The sequence below is a fragment of the Cricetulus griseus genome, chromosome 2 (assembly GCF_003668045.3).
Source record: "Cricetulus griseus strain 17A/GY chromosome 2, alternate assembly CriGri-PICRH-1.0, whole genome shotgun sequence".
NCBI lineage: Eukaryota > Metazoa > Chordata > Mammalia > Rodentia > Cricetidae > Cricetulus > Cricetulus griseus.
The window spans coordinates 199,822,126-199,842,145 of record NC_048595.1 but is presented as its reverse complement, the minus strand read 5'-3'; the positions used below and the strand labels follow the sequence as shown (position 1 = coordinate 199,842,145).

The following is a 20,020-nucleotide window of genomic DNA, read 5'->3' as shown; positions in this document are numbered from 1 at the left end:
TGTATGTCCTTTCCTATAATGCAACTGATTTTAATCATGTGCCTGCCTGGTTATGCATAGTGGTGAGATGTTAAATAGGGAAGTATCCCTAAAAGTTCATTTAGGAACACAGTTTTGCCTTATTGCACACACACACACACCTAGCCTTTCCATTCATGAACACTGACATAAGTGGAGTGCAATTGAAGAGAATCCATCCAAGTTGATGGTATTTAAGAAGAGGAAAAATTTACTCCATTGTCCAAAATGAGGCATGTGAGCAGCTGGATGCAGGTAGAGGTTCCATGCTAGGAGGCAGGTACATTGTACGGGTTGCTAGAGAGAGGTGTTTGTGAATAGTGTGTGCAGGTGTGTGCTGCCAAGCACATTGTTATTACTGTGTGCACATCCCGACCAACTAGAGTCTCAGGTTACTAAATTATTTCTGTGCTTGCCTTCTGAAAGGCCCCTGGGCCTGATTCCTAACACACACACACACACACACACACACACACACACACACACACACACACAGCATGAAGTGACTACTGTACTAGAAGGGTTGGGAGAGACTATAAGTCACCATCAGAAGTGGTTTGGTTCCTGTCCCAGGACTCTCTTTTCCTTTTCATTTCTTTTGGGATGGGAAAGGTATGCATGTTTAGAAAATAATTTAATGCAATCTCATTTGTCAATTCTTGCTATTATTTTTACATAGCTTCACAAAAACAAGTATCACGTATTTTCTCTCACAAGTGCTACCTGGAGATGGAGAGGAAAGGATATAAAAATAAAAGGGGGACTGCTGGGGAGGTGGACGAGAGAAGGGGAGGAGAGGATAAAAATAGCAGAGGGGAAACATGATAAACGTCCATTCACGTGCATGTACAGAAATGACACGGTGAAACCCTCTACTTTGTACAGTTAATATAAGCTAATAAAAATCAATGAAATCTTAAGTTGTGCTAAGTTCAATGGAAAAAAGTAAGGTATCCCAACAAAGGATCCTGCTTTTAAGCAAAACCTGAAATTTTTAACTTGTTTTGTTTTGAGATAGGGTCTCATATAGCTCAGGCTGGTCTCAAATTCTTTGTAGCCAAGGATGAACTCTTGACTTGCATGCTTCCACTTTCCCAGAGTTAGGATTATAAGCAGACACTACCATGCCTAACTTGTGTGTGTGTGTGTGTGTGTGTGTGTGTGTGTGTGTGTGTGTGTGTGTGTCTGCACGCCCTGAGACTCAAACCCAAAGCTTAATGAACTATACCAATTGAGCTACACCCCCAGCCCATTTGTTTGTTTGTTTGGTTAGTTGGTATTTTGTTTTCTGAGACATAAAAGATTTGGGATATAAGAAAGCAAAGGGGAAAAAAATACTTTCCTGAGAGAAAAACAGGCTGGGTGAAGGTCCTGAGGCACAAAGGGTCTTGCTTGGATAATGACTGCATTGAAAGCAATGTAATGGAGAGAGAGAGAGAGAGAGAGAGAGAGAGAGAGAGAGAGAGAGAGAGAGAGGTGAGGATATGGATTCTATACAAAAGGTCTGGTATTGTATTTCAAAAGAAACACTGAAGTCAAGGAGTAGCTGTGAGAAATATATGACCTAATTGAATTTAGAGAAGTTTATCCTGCCTACTGTGGAGAGGAATAGCAGAGACGTCTGCTGCTTTGTGAAGAGGCCCTAGAAGTATAAGAATGGTGTGCATTTTAAAAGCCAGTTTTCTGGTTTCTGGAATGTGTAACTCAGCTATAAACACTTGCTTTGTCTTATATCCATAAGACCTTGGGTTCAACTCCCAATACCCTCCCCCTCAAAAGCTTTCAGAATCCAAATTATGATTCATGTGATAGTGAACAGACAAAAACAAATTAAATCGGCATGTCTCTGAATAATCAACCAAATTTAGCTGTTATCAAACTTCAGTGTGTCTTCACACCAGTCAGGTATTTTGGTAAAGTGCAAATTCTTCACTTCTGACAAGCTCCCAGTGCCTGCCTATGATATTGGTGCTCACACTTTGACTAGCAAGCAGCTGGACTGTAGTCCAAATTCTAAATTCTATTGTATCCGTCTCCTAATGTCTATCACAATTCTTGGTGGTCTAGCCAACTGTCATCTTAAGTATTTAAATCTGGTTTTGTTTTAATTGGGGGGGAGGGTCTCATTGTATAGCCCAAGCTGGCCTGGAACTCATGGCAATCATCCTGCCTCAGGATTACAAGCATGAGCCACCTGATCTGACTTTAAAACTGTGGAGTGGGGGATGGGGTTAGTGCTAAGGGCATGGCTTTTCATTAAACCAGAAAAATCCTATGTGCATTTTCTATTTCTATCTTCTCTGGCTACCTCACTGCCTGCAATCAAGGCTTAGTTACACTTCAGAAAGGACAAGGTATTCACTTGAAAGAGCTTCATGTCTAGCACCTAGCGGATTGCTTCCCATCATTAGTGGAGGTTTACTTTGTACCAAGCACTTTCCTCTGCTCATGGACAGGATAGGATTCTGGAAACCTTTAGGTTAGTTTCTTGTCCAAGACATATAACCAAGCCCTGCCTCATTTCATAGCTAACTTGTATTCCTTGTTCTAACCATTGCCATTTTTTGTTTGGTAACTACAATGTAGAACTTTTCATTCTGTGGCTAAAGCTTTGTATTTCTCTAATGAATTTATTGAGTGTGTCCACCCATCATTTCAATCATTTTATGAGAGGTCCTGGATACCGTAAGGCCTGCCCCTCCACCCCCACTTCCCTTCTCTTTCTGAGGTAGATTTATTACCAGTGTGAACTCGGAACCTTAAGAAAATGTTTAATCCCATAAGAGAGAGTGTTAGAGATCATGTTCTAGCCAACTGAGATTACACGGTTGGGAAAAAAAAAAACAAGTAGGGAAATTTCACGTTGCTTTTTTTTCTTTTTCTTTAAAAAGTATCCTTGAAAACAATGATGATATCCAATTTAAAGGAAATAAAATCTTAATCTTATTAAGATGTCAGGACAGAGTTAAAACAACAAATAGTAGCCCTGTTGGTTTGCTTTCCTGAGGAGATAACGAATTCTAGTCTCCTTTGGAGAAAGATAAAACTGTGGGTTTATGGGGAGGTGCTGTTCGGTGGAGAGGAAACCCACACACACATGCAAAGGCAGAATCTACCTCTAAGATACATACATCCCACAGCCCATAAAAGTAATATTAATTTCCCCAGAAATACGTATTTCTCCTTCCAAGCCGAGTCCGGCTGCTTCTCCGCCCTCCAACAAACCCAATTTGCTGGCGTCTTTCCAGTTTTCTGTTTGGGTCGCTCCCCTTTCTTGTGATCAAAGACTAATCTGATTAAAGTGTTTAACGGGCCTGGTCGGGCTGGGAGGTGGGCAGATCAGCTCGAAGATTGGTGTTTGCTCTCCTGGAGCTGCCGGAGCGCTGGACAGGAAGCTCTGGAAGGCAGCCAGAGGAAAGTGAAGTTCCTGGCGCGAGCGCGTGTCCTGCTCAAAGAACCCGGCGCTAGCGCATTCTTCGTGCAGTTATTGGCTGGGACTCTGTGTGCCGCTGTCGGCCAATGAAGACGCTGGAGATCTGGCCCGGGCCCGTCCCCTTTCGGCGCCCCGGGATGAGACAGAGACTGAACAGCGGGCGAACAAATCAGCGGCGCCCAGAAAGCCATGTCGGACTCGGCGCCCAGCGCCCAAGCGCTAACCCGCTGAAAGTTTCTCTGCGAAACCTCCGGGACCACCTGGACCCCGCCCAGAGGAGCCGCTTTTGAGTGAGATGGTCGCAGAGGCCCGGAGCAGCGGACTGGTAAGCCCCGGGAGAACGGTGGGAGTTTTGCTTCTGCTAGCTGCCTTGACCAAGGCTTCCACCATCATTCACTATGAGATCCTGGAGGAGAGAGAGAAGGGGTTCCCCGTGGGTAACGTGGTCACGGATCTTGGTTTGGATCTCGGCAGCCTGTCGGCCCGCAGGCTCCGGGTGGTGTCCGGAGCTAGCCGTAGGTTCTTTGAGGTGAACTGGGAGACTGGAGAAATGTTCGTCAACGATCGTCTGGACCGAGAGGAGCTGTGTGGGACGCTGCCCTCCTGCACTGTAACTCTGGAGTTGGTGGTGGAGAACCCACTGGAGCTGTTCAGCGCGGAAGTGGTGGTGCAGGACATCAACGACAACAATCCCTCTTTCCCCACCGGGGAAATGAAATTGGAGATTAGCGAGGCCATGGCGCCGGGGACGCGCTTTCCGCTCGAGAGCGCGCACGATCCCGATGTGGGAAGCAACTCTTTACAAACCTATGAGCTGAGCCACAACGAATACTTTGCGCTCCGTGTGCAGACTCGAGAGGATGGCACGAAATACGCAGAGCTGGTCCTGGAGCGCGCCCTAGATTGGGAACGGGAGCCAAATGTCCAGTTGGTGCTGACTGCGGTGGACGGAGGAACCCCAGCTCGCTCCGCCAGCCTTCCAATTCGTATCACAGTGCTGGACGCGAATGACAATGCGCCCACCTTCAATCAGTCTTTGTATCGGGCGCGCGTCCGGGAGGATGCACCCCCCGGCACGCGCGTCGCCCAGGTTCGTGCAACTGATCTGGATGAAGGCCTCAACGGAGAAATCGTTTACTCCTTCGGCAGCCACAATCGTGCCGGGGTGCGGGAGTTATTCGCCTTAGACCTTGTAACCGGGGTGCTGACAATCAAGGGTCGCCTGGACTTCGAAGACACCAAACTCTACGAGATTTACATCCAGGCCAAAGACAAGGGTGCCAATCCCGAAGGAGCGCATTGCAAAGTACTGGTAGAGGTTGTGGACGTGAATGACAATGCCCCGGAGATCACAGTCACCTCTGTGTACAGCCCAGTCCCTGAGGATGCCCCTCTGGGGACTGTCATCGCTTTGCTCAGTGTGACTGATCTGGATGCTGGCGAGAACGGCTTGGTGACCTGTGAGGTTCCACCGGGTCTCCCCTTCAGCCTGACTTCTTCCCTCAAGAATTACTTCACTTTAAAAACCAGCGCAGCCCTGGATCGCGAGACCATGCCAGAATACAACCTCAGCATCACAGCTCGAGACTCGGGAACTCCCTCTCTCTCAGCTCTTACAACGGTGCGGGTCCAAGTGTCCGACGTCAACGACAATCCTCCTCAGTCTTCCCAATCTTCCTACGATGTGTATGTTGAGGAAAATACCCCCCCTGGAGTTCCTATATTAAACCTAAGTGTCTGGGACCCAGATGCCCCGCACAATGCCCGCCTTTCCTTCTTTCTCTTGGAGCCAGGAGCGGAAACTGGGCTCGTGGGTCGCTATTTCACAATAAATCGTGACAGTGGAGTCTTGACAACCTTAGTACCCCTGGACTACGAGGGTCAGCGAGAGTTCCAACTAACGGCTCACATAAACGACGGGGGTACCCCCGTCTTGGCCACCAACGTTAGCGTGAACATATTTGTTACAGACCGCAATGATAACGCCCCCCAGGTCCTGTATCCCCGGCCTGGCCAGAGTTCGGTGGAGATGCTGCCTCGAGGTACAGCTGCGGGCCACGTGGTCTCACGGGTGGTAGGCTGGGACGCTGATGCAGGGCACAATGCCTGGCTCTCCTACAGCCTCTTGGGAGCCCCCAACCAGAGCCTTTTTGCCGTGGGACTACACACCGGTCAGATCAGCACTGCTCGCCCAGTCCAGGACACGGATTCACCCAGGCAGATTCTCACAGTCTTGATCTCAGACAATGGAGAACCATTGCTCTCCACAACCGCCACCCTGACTGTGTCAGTAACTGAGGAGACTCCAGAAGCCCGGGCTGAGTTCCCCTCCGGCTCTGCTCCCCGAGAACAGAATAAAAATCTCACCTTTTACCTACTTCTTTCTCTAATCTTGGTCTCTGTGGGGTTCGCAGTCACAGTGTTGGGAGTGATCATTTTCAAAGTTTACAAGTGGAAGCGGTCTAGGGACCTGTACCGAGCCCCAGTGAGCTCCCTGTACCGAACACCAGGGCCCTCCTTGCACGCAGACGCGGTGCGAGGAGGCCTGATGCCGCCGCACCTGTACCATCAGGTGTACCTCACCACGGACTCGCGCCGCAGCGACCCGCTGCTGAAGAAACCTGGTGCCGCCAGCCCACTGGCCAGTCGCCAGAACACGCTGCGAAGCTGCGATCCGGTGTTTTATAGACAGGTGTTGGGTGCAGAGAGCGCCCCCCCTGGACAGGTAAGAGTTAGCAAGTCCTCTCTGAAATGCTTTTATGCTCTTCGATTCTTTCACCACATTCAAGGGAGGCATGGATCTGCTTTGTTGTTGCTGTTGTTTTGAACGATAGCAATGGTTTTTCGGAGCATGCTTCCAGACTTTGGCCTTAGCCTACCTAGATCAAGCAATGCTTGTGGGGGGAAGTGGCTGGCTAGAGTGTGCTTTGTGGTCCTGTGTCAAGATGACGGTACTTGTTTGACTCATTCATGGACTCAGTTCACACCCTCAGCACTCTTGCCATCACACCCAACCATTCATGCTAAGGGCACTTGATCTCAGCGCCCAGAGCTCAGCAAGGTTTGCTTTGGAAATGAGCTTCCGGACACCTCTAACCGGTGTCAGCAGAAAAACTTCTTTTTCTGTCCACCTTTTAAGTGCTTGCTACATCTTCTGCATTAAAACTAATGTGATGAAGGTGGGGTAGGGGTTGTTGGTTTGTTTCTTTGTTTGAGGCTGGCCTAGAACTCACTATGTAGACCAGGCTGGCCTCAAACTCAGAGATCCTCCTGCCTCTAAAACTAATGTTTTTTTTTTAAATATAACCTGTACAATAAGCCTGCACAATCTTATACATCCTCCTCAGATAATTTATACAGCTCTAGACATCCTTTAAAATTTGTTTCAAGCACATTACTGGAAATAATGGACATGTTACCAAATATAACATTAATAATGAGCATTGCAGGAAACCTGAGAAAATACATAAAAATATAAAGACAAAAAATTAACTATAATACCCAAAGCTAATCATTTCAACTCCAAAAATAAAATTCATCTTGAAAATAAATCTAGATGGCCCACAAGAACATCAAGTGGAAAGTCTCTAGTGTTCCTTCCTGATCTTTCTCCAGCACTGTGTGAGCTAGGTGTGGTCCCATTGGGAAAAGGAGCTACATTCTTTTCCATGGGAAGGTAAAGCATTCATTCATGCATGAGGGAATGCTGGTGACTACGAAGGCTTCCCATTGACACAGGCTACACACACACTCAATTGTAGGAGAATCGCTGGTATCCAGTAACTAAGTACATTACTGATGGCAATTCTTGGGGGGGGGGGCTTTGTTTCTGCTTGTTTGTTCTGTTTTGTTTCTCAAGACGGGGTTTCTCTGTGTAGCCCTGGCTGTCCTGGAACTCACTCTATAGACCAGGCTGGCCTCGAACTCAGAGATTCTCCTACCTCTACTTCCAGATTGCTGGGATCAAAGGTATGCACCACCACAGCCCAGCTATTGCTGACAATTCTTGGTTTTGGCAGTTAAACAAAAGAGGATCTCAGTGAGTCTTGGACCACATGCTGCTCAGTCTCCATTTCAAAGTCTCTTAGATGCAAAGAGGGAACAATAATGGCTTTGTTGGACCGATTGATGCTATTCTGCATGTGCCTGGTTGTCATGGTGGTTAAATGTTATTAGTTATTATTATTACGACTAGTCTGTCTTTGTCCAAAAGCTTGAACACGCTTTGGAAATGAGCAAACATGAAGACAGCCTAAGCTGGCAAAGAAGGGGCACATAGAAAAGACTGAGGAAGGTGACAGCCACACGGAAGAAGCTGCTCTTCTGTCAGCCTAGAAGCAACTACCTTTTTCCTAGAACAATATTCTCAAACTTGGGTGACCCTTAGAATCACCCGTGAGCCTTTTGAAAATTCCAATACAGAGACAACATCTCAAATCAGTTAAAGTGCAGCTTCTGAGTGTGAAAGAGGCCCAGGTGATTCCACTATGCAGACATACAGCTGAAAACGTTTGCCCTGGAACCTGGTAGCCCATCATGTATTGTATGAAGGAGAGAGTCACTGTCATTCTGATGTTCACAGAACATCAGAATGTTGTTCTGTGGCAATAAAGTTGCCACGAGCCAACTTTATTGAACCAAGCCTAAATAAAAACAAAAATACTATCACGTCACTTTCCAGCTTTAAAATTTAAAATAGAAGAGAATAATTCCAGAAGAATTGTGTGTATGGCCTACTATGGCATTTCAGTCACCTAAAGAGACAATCTCCTAAATCATTAGCATCTAAGCTTGTGTGTGTGTGTGTGTGTGTGTGTGTGTGTGTGTGTGTGTGTGTGTGTGTGTGTGTATCTGTCTGTCTGTCTCTGTCTGTCTGTCTGTTTAAGCAGCCCAAACTGGCCTGATCCTCCTGTCTCCACCTCCTGAGTACTGGGACCATACATATGCTGCACTATGGCTTATTCTTTGAAACTAGAACTGAGCAATAGGAACTGGGTCTTTGGGGGTGGCACAAATACATTTCAAAATTAGACTGTGGTGATAGTTCCCTCAATTTAGGGTGGATGGACATACAAAAGGCCATTGAGGTATAGGTAAATAGGTAAATTGTGTGGTATATCAATTATATTGCAATAAAGCTATTTTTTAAAGCATAGAAGTAAAGGGGCTGAAGACACAGCTCAGTGGTTAAGAGCACTTAGTGCTTTTGCAGAGGACCTGGTTTGGGTTTCACTCCCAGCACACATATCAGGCAGCTAGCAGGTTCCCATAACTATAGTTCCAAGGCATCTGAAGCCCCCGACACCCTTGGACACCTGCATGCATGTGGTGCATATTAACTCATACCAGCACACACACATACACTCATAAATAAATAGAATCTTTTTGGGGGGAGCAGTTCAAGGCAGCGTTTCTCCATGGCTTTGGAGGCTGTCCTGGAACTAGTTCTTGTAGACCAGGCTGGTCTCGAACTCACAGAGATCTACCTGCCTCTGCCTCCCAAGTGCTGGATTAAAGGTGTGTGCCATCACCACCCTGCCTAATAGAATCTTTAAAAAAACAAAACTAAACTAAAAAAAATAGCAGGAGATTCAGGTATGGTAACATACACCTTTAATCCCAGCATTTGGAAGGAAGATGTAGATGCCTATAAGTTCAAAGTCAAAGTGGACCATCAAAAGTTCCAGGAGAGTCAAAGCTACATAGTGAAACCCTGAAAAAAAAAAAAAAAACCTAGAAGTAGGATAATACCTGGCATAAAAGGTCAAATCAAGGATATGTAAAATTGGGGCTTTATGATGCTCCAATTCTAGTAAGCAGACTGTGTTTGTTTTAGTGTGAATTTGCAATACCATATAATATTACATGTATTGTTCTTTCAGCTTTCAATAGTTTCTTTTCCAGGCTGAACTTCAAGTCCTCCATCAAAAAAATAAATATAAGGGGCTGGAGAGATGGCTCAGTGGTTAAGAGCACTGGCCACTCTTCCATAGGACCCAGGTTCAATTCCCAGCACCTACATGGCAGCTCACAACTGTCTGCAACTCCAGTTGCAGGGGATTCAACACACTGACATGCAGGCAAAACACCAATGCACATGAAATAATTTTTTAGAAAAAAAGAAATAAATATAATACTATTTTGTAAGTCTTTGAGCAGCAGTTGTTGAGGTAATAAATGATATGAATGTCCATGGTGTATTAGCCCTACATTGCTAGACGCTGAAAGGTTGAGAAGTCACACTCTCTTCTTATGGTACACAGGCTAACAGAAGAGATAGATACACATACACAAAAATAAATAAATAAATAAACAGATAATGGATTGGGGCATGGTTGTACCTTTGTTTGTAGCAGTTGAGAAACAGATCTCTGAGTTCAAGGCCAACCAGGACAAGTCATAGTAAGACCCTGTTTTAGGGTTACTACTGCTGTGATGAAATACCATAACCAAAGCAACTTGTGGAGCAAAGGATCAATGTGGCTTAAGCTTCCACATCACAGTTCATCATCAAAGGAATTCAAGACTCAAGTAGGGCAAGAACCTGGAGGCAGGAGTTGATGCAAAGGCCATGGATAATGCTGCTTACTTGCTCCCCATGGTGCTTATTCAGCAGGCTTTTTTCCCCCCAAAACCCAAGACTACCATCCCAGGGGTGGTCCCATCTATAATGGGCTGGGCTCTCTCTTATCAATCACTAATTAAGAAAATGCTCTACAGGTTTGTCTATCTTATGGAGGCATTTTCTCAATTAAGACTCCCTCCTCTCTGATGACTCTAGCTTGTGTCAAGTGACATAAAACTAGCCAGCACCCTGTCTAAAGGAAGAAAGGGAGGTAGGTAGATGATGTACTTTGCATTCTATAGGAAATGGTGGAGGGAAAGGGGAAGGAGCACCTAAGTAAGCCTGGAGAAGACAAGACTTTATAGAGGTGGTGGTGATGGCTTAGTTAAGAGCTAAAATTTAAATTGTCAGATAGGAAAGAGACCAAGGAGTGACTTTGTAGGAAATCCCTTGCAGAGGGATAAAGGTAGTTCATTACTGCTGGGCCATAAAGTGTGTGTAAATCAGTCTGTATGGATAATCGAGTAAGGCAAGTGGTGCGTCTTAGATCCTGAATGACCTGTAGGTCATGTCAAAGAGTGTTGGTGGTAGTTTTTTACTTTCTAATCCCATACAAAATAATCATTGCAGAAAAACTGCCTCTTCAAGGCTGGCCTATAATGAGGCCACAGACCACACACCCCCCCACCCCCACACCCACCCACCCACCCCCCACACACACTATGCCATTGTCCTGGTCTGGAGATTAATTTTCTTGTTCTGGAGATTATTCTGGCAGCCTTAAGAAAAATGGATGGGAGATATTAGGGTTGTCGGCTGGGACCAGTTAAACAGCTATAGCAATCAATACTGGAGACTATTGGTAGATGCTGGAACCAGCACAAAGGCAGTGCCGATGGGGGAAGGTGACTACATAAAGTCTTCAGGCTTGTTGATGGACTTAAGAAACAAGGGGCAGGAATAAGTCAATGGTGGAAACTCCCCACCCTCACACCCAGGCAACTGAGTAGATGATTCACTAAGATAGTGGTTTCTGACATCAACACTTTTGTGGACCAGGCTGATTCACTCAGACCACCATTGCTCCCATGGGAGGAGGTGCAGCGGCTTTGTTGTTGTTTTTGTGTTTTGGGTTTGAGGGGCTTTTTTTTCTTTTTTATAAGAACACAGGATAGCCAGATCTCTCCCTGTGAGATTTCAATGTTTGTTGCTGACCTCAGCACAGTCAAGAAGATCATGGGGGCAGGGACGATGCATGGGGATAAGAACACTTCTATCTGCCGCTCGTTTTGGTAGCTATTGGTAATCTAGGCAAGGATTTGAATGCATTAACATATCTCATACTTGAGATCTGTCTGAGTTTGTCTTTCTCTGGTGTGTTTACTGTCAGAGTACAGCTTTCAGGGACCTCTGATGTAAAAATGTGCTGTTTATGGGCTTGTGGCAAGATAGTAGGGCAGGCTGCTAAGAGGTCTGAATGAGGGTGGGGGTGGGGTGAGATTAAGTCTCCAGCTACAAGAGGTCCCCTGGGGCCAAGTGAAAGGCTTGTTCTTTTGAAATGGTCTCTGTTGGTAATTAACAACATATCATGAATACTGTGGTGTCAAATAGTGAGGATTTGTAGGCACAACGTTGGTGGTAGCTGATCCCTATCATTCAAGAAAGTTGTACAATCTGTGAACATTAGCATTCTGTCAGGTAATGAGATCTAGCCCTGAGGAAGTCCCAGACAGTGATTCTTACCGTTTTGGAACGGCTCCCAATTCTGGCTTCCACCACCTACTTGCATACTGTCCTTGAAATCAATGAATGGTAGCTTCCTGTTGTAGCAAATGTCTGAATAAGAGGTTTGGTTTCTGTTGTGCCTTCTGTTACAATAAAAATGTGTGCTGTATAAATTTAATTTCCTTCATTAACGCATAAGCCTCTCTGCAAAGAGAGGTAGTCTGGGGAGGAGCAGAATTTTGAGAATATGCAGTGCTTCTATAGCTTTAACACGACCAGCCTGAGATGGAAGCTACTCATTTAGAATATTGGTTGATGACAACACTGGCTTGAACAAAGTGACCAGTCTCGAACGGCCACTCGTTTTCCAGGGATGCAGGTTGCTAGGGCTCAGGAGGTAGCTGTTTTCCCCGCGAAAAGGGGCGGGGTGAATCGATGTGTTGGGGGAAAATTCATAAATGTTTTCTGCCTCTCCACGATGGTAACGATCCTTGGACACAAATGCGAGTTGAGCAGGAGGAAGGTCGAAAGAAACGTTGGTATTTATTATATTTAGGGGTTTGTTTTTTTGGGGTGTGTGTGTGTGTTTCCTCCCAATGCTGCGACGCATTAACCCTGCTGCTATTGGGACATTCTCTGCTCAGCCTATTGGCTGAGCCCAGGAGCTGCTGCCTGCCAATCGGATAGTGAAAGGCAGACAAATCTACCCCGCCACCAGCAAAAAACGGCGCGTAACCCTTGCTGCGCCGGCGGAGCCGCGCCAGACCTGGCGCGGGGAAGGAGATAGGTGTCTCCAGCTGCTGTGGCTGTTAGGGGCGGGTCAGCTTCTTTGGCTTCTCCGGACCAAGTAAAGCATTAGCGGATGGCAGCAATGCCCAGCAAGGTGAGAAGCTGGGTAGAAATTTGGTGGGGGGCTACCCTTTTGTTCCTCTTTTGCCACCTGGGCTACGTTTCTGGGCAGATTCGCTACCCGGTCCCAGAGGAGTCACAGGAAGGGACTTTTGTAGGGAATGTCGCCCAAGATTTTCTGCTGGATACAGAGAGTCTATCAGCTCGCAGGCTGCAGGTCGCTGGAGAGGTGAACCAAAGACACTTCCGTGTGGATTTGGACAGCGGAGCCCTGCTCATCAAAAATCCAATCGATCGAGAGGCACTGTGTGGGCTCAGTGCCAGCTGCATCGTGCCCCTGGAGTTTGTAACCGAAGGGCCCTTGGAAATGTACCGAGCAGAGGTTGAGATCGTAGATGTGAATGATCACGCCCCCCGATTTCCGCGGCAGCAGTTGGACTTGGAAATCGGGGAAGCAGCTCCGCCAGGACAGCGTTTCCCCTTGGAAAAGGCTCAGGATGCAGATGTGGGGAGCAATTCCATTAGCAGCTACAGACTAAGCTCCAATGAACACTTTGCCCTGGATGTCAAGAAGCGCAGCGACGGCAGCCTGGTCCCAGAGCTTCTTCTGGAGAAGCCTTTGGATCGGGAGAAGCAATCGGACTACCGCCTGGTGCTGACTGCTGTGGATGGAGGGAACCCCCCTAGATCTGGCACCGCGGAGCTCCGGGTGTCAGTGCTGGACGTGAATGACAACGCCCCAGCCTTCCAGCAATCCAGTTACAGGATCAGCGTGTTGGAGAGTGCACCAGCGGGCATGGTGCTCATCCAGCTCAATGCCTCTGACCCAGACCTGGGACCTAGTGGTAACGTCACCTTTTCTTTCAGTGGTCACACCCCTGATCGTGTGAGAAACCTCTTTAGCCTTCATCCCACGACTGGAAAGCTTACCCTTCAGGGGCCTCTAGACTTTGAGAGTGAGAATTACTATGAATTTGATGTGAGGGCTCGCGATGGGGGTTCTCCAGCCATGGAGCAACACTGCAGCCTTAGGGTGGATCTCCTAGATGTAAATGACAATGCCCCCCACATCACAGTGACCTCAGAGCTGGGAACTCTACCAGAGAGTGCAGAACCTGGCACTGTGGTGGCACTCATCAGTGTGCAGGACCCTGACTCTGGGTCAAATGGAGATGTGAGCCTCCGCATTCCTGACCACTTACCCTTTGCCCTCAAGTCTGCCTTCAGGAACCAGTTCTCCCTGGTGACAGCTGGACCCTTGGACCGAGAGGCTAGGTCGAGTTATGACATCATGGTTACTGCTTCTGATGCTGGGAACCCTCCCCTGAGTACTCACAGGACTATTTTCCTCAATATTTCAGATGTGAATGATAACCCACCCTCATTCTTCCAGAGGTCACATGAGGTGTTCGTTCCTGAGAACAATCGCCCAGGGGACCTGCTCTGCTCCCTTGCAGCCTCTGATCCCGACTCTGGCTTAAATGCACTAATCTCATACTCTCTCTTAGAGCCCAGAAATAGAGATGTGTCAGCTTCTTCCTTCATTTCTTTGAACCCCCAGACAGGAGCTGTTCATGCTACTAGGTCATTTGACTATGAACAAACACAAACACTGCAGTTTGAGGTACAGGCCAGGGACAGAGGCAGCCCACCTCTCAGCAGCACTGTGACAGTGCGCCTGTTTGTGCTGGACCTCAATGACAATGCCCCAGCTGTGCTACGCCCTAGGGCCAGACCCGGTTCCTTATGTCCCCAAGCATTGCCTCCATCAGTTGGTGCTGGCCACCTAGTCACAAAGGTGACAGCTGTGGACTTGGATTCAGGTTACAATGCTTGGGTTTCCTATCAGCTCTTGGAGGCCCCAGATCCCAGTCTCTTTGCAGTCTCCAGATATGCAGGGGAAGTCCGGACAGCTGTTCCCATCCCAGCTGATCTCCCCCCTCAGAAGCTGGTCATTGTGGTGAAGGACAGTGGTACCCCACCACTCTCTACCTCTGTTACTCTCCTGGTGTCTTTAGAGGAAGACACTCATCCAGTTGTCCCCGATCTTCGAGAATCTTCAGCTCCCAGGGAAGGAGAATCCCGCCTAACCCTCTATTTGGCTGTGTCCTTAGTGGCAATCTGCTTTGTCTCCTTTGGTTCTTTTGTGGCACTGCTCTCTAAGTGTCTTCGTGGGGCTGCCTGTGGAGTGACATGCTTTCCTGCTGGCACCTGTGCCTGTCTCACCAGATCTCGGAGGAGGGAGGGGCTTCCTCCTTCCAATGGGATCCTCCGAATCCAGCTAGGGTCGGAAGATCCTATCAAGTTTGTGGATGTGGGAGGCCACTCTCATGGCTGTACACCATTGGCTTCCGCACCCACTCGGAGTGACAGCTTCATGATGGTGAAGTCACCCAGTGCACCTATGGCAGGGGAGCCTGTGCGCCCAAGCTGTCCACCCTCTGATCTTCTCTATGGGCTAGAGGTGAGACCTTTACAGGCTCAGCCAATGCTTGGGGGTTATTGTGATCCAGACATATGGCTGGGCCAAGTGCCAGAGAGTACTGGCCTCCCTGGAAGAGCCCATAGTGGCTACATTGTAAATGCTATGTTCTACAAGTGTTTTCTGAATTGACTGATGATTAGAACTTGGGGTGAGTAATGCACATATATTAGAACTTGGGGTGCATAGTGCCCACATTTGAGAGTAAGAAATAAATTAACTAGTTATCAATAACCAAGATGTTGTAGAAGCATGCCAATAGAACTTAGGAGATCAAAGTATCATGCACAGGTTCGGGCTGGGCCAGGAAATCACCTAACCCTAAGTACTTCTTCCTCTGTTCTTTCTGAATGGGAGGGTTGTGTGCTGGAGAATGTTAACTCTGTTACCATTTCCAATTGGTTTGGTGGTAGACTAAAAATCTTTGCCCCTTTGTCTAGTGTTCTCTAGCCCAATGTGGGCTGTGGATGTACCAAGGGAGGAGAACGGTGCAGACCAAAGTGACAGCAGAGATCCTTCTCTGGGACTCCTGCTATTCCCCTCCCCCGACCCCCATGGTGAGCTAGATGCAGTAAACTGGGAACAGGGTGGGGGGTGGGGTGCGTCTGTTACCTCCTGGGGAGAAGCAGTAGGTAAAGTCCCTCAATGTCAGAAAATTGATTCGTGGTTAAGGAATTCACAGAGATGGACATTCTGGAAATCTCTAGGGAGGGTTTGAATTCAGTGAAACTATAAAGCCTAGAGGCCATTTTTAGCCTCTGGTCACCCTCCAGGGTCACCTAGATCAGCCTGGAAGTGTTCCCTTTCCTATCAGCTATGGGGCTCTGCTCACACTCTTGAGTTTGGGGCCTGGGAAAGCTAAGTTCTTTAATCATCAGCAGGCATTTCTGGGGAGCAGGGCAAGACTTTAGAAGGTTCTGACAAAGCTTTAGGAGTATTTAGGGGTGGTGTGGCAGGGGACGAAGGACGGAGGGACACCACGTGGACTTTACATCTCCACAAGGTTCGGGCAAAACAGTAGAAGCTTGTGAAGTCATGCAGGAAGTTGGTGGGACAGAACACTAAGGAGTCTTGTGCCATTTTAATCTTCCCCGTTGAGCGCTGTCTGAGCCACCAAACTTCACTGCCAAGGGGGCTGAATCAACCTGCCGCCCGAATGAGTGGGGAGGTAGGAGGCTTCCGTGACAGATTTTTCAGTGACTGTTCCCAAGGTTTCCAGGACCGAGGAGACTTCATAATTGGTTGAGAGCAGACAGACTTTTTGGCCAATCAAACTTAGAGCTGAGGTGGGAGATCTGCTCTTCCTGCCTGCCTCTCCTCCCCCTCCTCCAGTTCCCTAGCTCCACTTACATCTAGCTCCCCTCCCCCGCCCACCCCCGCCGGTTGGTGACTAAGACAGGCTGCAGGCAGGCAAAGCTCAGAGCAGGTTTTAAGAGGCTGGAAGGAGACATAAGAGACTTCAGCTCCTGCATTCCAAGCGCTTGGTTTACCTTGGAGACAGGACAGCACAGTATTCTCCAAGAAAGGACTTCTGGGTCACGGGGTCTATGGCATCCCCACAGCTCGCGGGGAAATGGCAAGTGCTGTCTATGTTGTCCTTGTGCTGCTGTGGCTGGGTGTCTGGGCAGCTTCGTTATTCAGTGGTGGAGGAATCTGAGCCGGGGACTTTGGTGGGAAATGTTGCTCAGGATCTGGGCTTAAAGGTGACAGATCTGTTGAGTCGCAGGCTGCGATTGGGCTCTGAGGAGAATGGGCGCTATTTTTCCCTGAGCTTGACGAGTGGTGCTTTGGCAGTGAATCTAAAGATTGACCGAGAGAGCCTGTGTGGAGCCAGCAGTAGCTGCCTGCTGCCTGTACAGGTGGTGACCGAACACCCCCTGGAGCTCATCCGTGTAGAGGTAGAGGTCCTGGATCTGAATGACAACTCTCCTAGCTTTGCCACTCCTGAGAGAGAGATGCGAATCTCAGAATCTGCTGCACCAGGGGCCAGATTCCCACTGGATAGTGCTCAAGATCCAGATGTGGGCACCAACACTGTGAGCTTTTATACTCTAACCCCCAACAGTCACTTCTCTCTGAATGTGAAGACCCTGAAAGATGGCAAGCTATTCCCAGAGCTAGTGCTAGAGCAGCAGCTAGACCGTGAAGCCCAGGCAAGACATCAGCTGGTGCTCACTGCTATGGATGGGGGAACCCCAGCCCGCTCAGGGACCAGCCTTATCTCTGTCATTGTGCTGGACATCAATGATAATGCTCCAGCCTTCCAGTCCTCAGTTCTACGTGTGGGACTCCCAGAGAACACACCCCCAGGGACACTGCTGCTCCGTCTCAATGCCACTGATCCAGATGAGGGTACCAATGGCCAACTAGACTACTCTTTTGGAGACCATACATCTGAAGCAGTAAAAAATCTCTTTGGCTTGGATCCTAGCAGTGGAGCAATCCATGTGTTGGGTCCAGTAGATTTTGAGGAGTCAAATTTCTATGAAATTCATGCAAGAGCCCGAGATCAGGGACAGCCGGCCATGGAGGGCCACTGTGTGATTCAAGTGGATGTAGGGGATGCTAATGACAATCCCCCTGAGGTGCTACTGGCATCTTTGGTCAACCCTGTGCTAGAGAGCACACCAGTGGGCACAGTAGTGGGGTTGTTTAATGTGCGGGATCGAGACTCGGGTAGAAATGGCGAGGTGAACCTGGATATATCTCCAGACCTGCCATTTCAGATCAAACCTTCTGAAAACCACTACTCACTGCTCACCAGCCAGCCTTTGGACCGAGAAGCCACACCCCATTATATCATCGACCTGCTGGCCAGTGATGCTGGATCACCTCCCCTACACACACATCTCACCATCAGGCTGAACATTTCAGACGCTAATGACAACGCACCCCACTTCACCCATCAGCTCTACACTGCTTATATCCCAGAAAATCGGCCACCAGGCTCTCTCCTCTGCACTGTGGCTGCCTCGGATCCAGACATGGGGGATAATGCCCGCCTCGCCTACTCTATTGTAGGAAGTCAAATTCAGGGAGCCCCAGCCTCCTCCTTTGTGTATGTCAACCCTGAGGATGGACGAGTCTTTGCCCAGCGGACCTTTGACTATGAATTGCTCCAGATGCTGCAAATTGTAGTGGGGGTTCGAGATTCTGGCTCTCCCCCATTGCATGCTAACACATCCCTCCATGTGTTTGTCCTTGACCAGAACGATAATGCCCCCACTGTGCTGCACCCAAGACCTGGCAGGGAGCTCTCAGCCCCTCAACGTCTCCCTCGCTCTGCTCCTCCTGGTTCTTTGGTCACCAAGGTGACAGCTGTGGATGCTGATGCAGGCCACAATGCATGGCTCTCTTACTCTCTGTTACCACAGTCCACAGCCCCTGGACTGTTCCTTGTGTCTGCACACACTGGTGAGGTGCGCACTGCCCGGGCCTTATTGGAGGAAGACTCTGATACTCAACAGGTGGTGGTCCTGGTGAGGGACAATGGTGACCCTTCACTGTCCTCCACAGCAACAGTACTGTTGGTTCTGGAGGATGAGGACGCTGAGGAAATGCCTAAATCCAATGACTTCCTCACACACCCTCCTGAGCGGTCAGACCTCACCCTTTACCTTATTGTGGCTTTAGCTGCTGTCAGCCTCTTATCCTTAGTTACCTTCACTTTCATGTCAGCTAAGTGTCTGAAGGGACATGAAGATGGTGACCGGGGTGGGGGTCAGTGCTGTAGGGGCCAGGACTCACCCTCCAGGGAGTTCTATAAGCAGTCCAGCCCCAACCTGCAGGTGAGCTCCGATGGCACACTAAAGTATATGGAGGTGACCCTGCGGCCCACAGACTCGCAGAGCCATTGCTACAGGACGTGCTTTTCACCAGCCTCCGACGGAAGTGACTTCACTTTCCTCAGGCCCCTCAGCGTTCAGCAGCCCTCAGCCCTGGCTCTGGAAGCTGAGGCCTTGCGTTCCTGCTCTAGTACGCTGAGGGAGCGGAGCCAGGTGAGGGCTGGATGGGTGCTCCATGCAACCCTGGGGTGGGGGGGTCACATCGAAGAAACTGCCAGGATCCACCTAAGGGATTTTTTTTTTTTTATCTTGCACTCTTTGTATTTGAGCTGGCTGTATCTGATCGTGGACAATCAAGGGACCGAGTCAGAGATGGGGTCCTGAGCATCCAGGGGTGGTGGCATATATGGGCCAGGGGAAGTAAGCTCAATTCCTGTCCTGCATACAGAAAAGGGTGGCTCCCCGCACCGCTGCTGTTGAATTCACACTGATCTGGCAGATAGATGTTGGGGTCCTGCGTGGGGGTCACCACAGACCCACGCTGCCAGCCTTCTGGGCGCAGGCTCCACTGCAGTCTGCCACTCTTGAAGTTTCCTCCTGGGTTTCTCCCTACTCTTACAGCCGCCGTGACTTTGTCCTTAACTTTAACTCTACTTATTCCAGCTCCAGCCAACCACAGTGGCCCAGGTGTTCAGCTAGGGCTGGCTGGTGTGCTTGGGGCTCATCATACCCTCCCTAACTCACCCCCTGGGACACCCTGAAAGGTGCTTGCAGTTGACTGATACCTGGTGAGGTTCCCAGGTCGCTCCTGCCCAGGATCAAGCCAGGACTCAGGAGTTTCTCCCAAAGCCTCCCATCATGCCCGCCCCCCCCCCCCGAGGACAGGGTGGCATCACTAATGTCCCAAGCTGAGTGCTGAGTCTGATTTCCACAAAATCAGAAGTGACCCTCAAGGGTCGGGACAGGTGGAACCTGCTAGCCCTAGTTTTGGCTGGGCCTGGGGCTCCATACCCAGTCCCTCACTATCAGCCCCTCTTGTAAGGCAGGACCTCGGTTGGCCAATAAACAGTCCTAGTGCCCTGGTGGTAACAGCAACCCTTTCCTCCCCCTGCAACTGGGAGTCTGGAGAGACCCTGCTCTGGGGATTCAAAACCAGGTTTTGG

The 20,020-nt window shown here is 48.8% G+C and overlaps 2 protein-coding genes across 6 annotated transcripts in view; both read left to right on the top strand.

Moving 5' to 3' along the window:
* Window positions 1-20,020, top strand: part of LOC100753238 (protocadherin gamma-C5) — a 161,767-nt gene that overhangs the window by 122,593 nt on the left and 19,154 nt on the right. The window contains exon 1 of one of the 5 annotated variants that reach the window (XM_027398058.2): window positions 3,572-6,176. The exons of 3 other annotated variants lie outside the window; for them this stretch is intronic. In XM_027398058.2, the coding sequence (XP_027253859.1) occupies window positions 3,747-6,176 (2,430 nt within the window). In that variant the 5' untranslated portion in view covers window positions 3,572-3,746. Of the gene's footprint in view, window positions 1-3,571; window positions 6,177-16,590; window positions 19,071-20,020 lie in introns of those variants that run through there. One more of the 5 variants, XM_027398056.2, reaches the window with a different exon arrangement.
* On the top strand, window positions 10,741-16,342 carry Pcdhgc4 (protocadherin gamma subfamily C, 4). Its single transcript, XM_035440176.1, has one exon. The coding sequence runs from the start codon at window positions 12,604-12,606 to the stop codon at window positions 15,202-15,204; it is 2,601 nt and encodes an 866-aa protein (XP_035296067.1). The 5' UTR covers window positions 10,741-12,603; the 3' UTR covers window positions 15,205-16,342.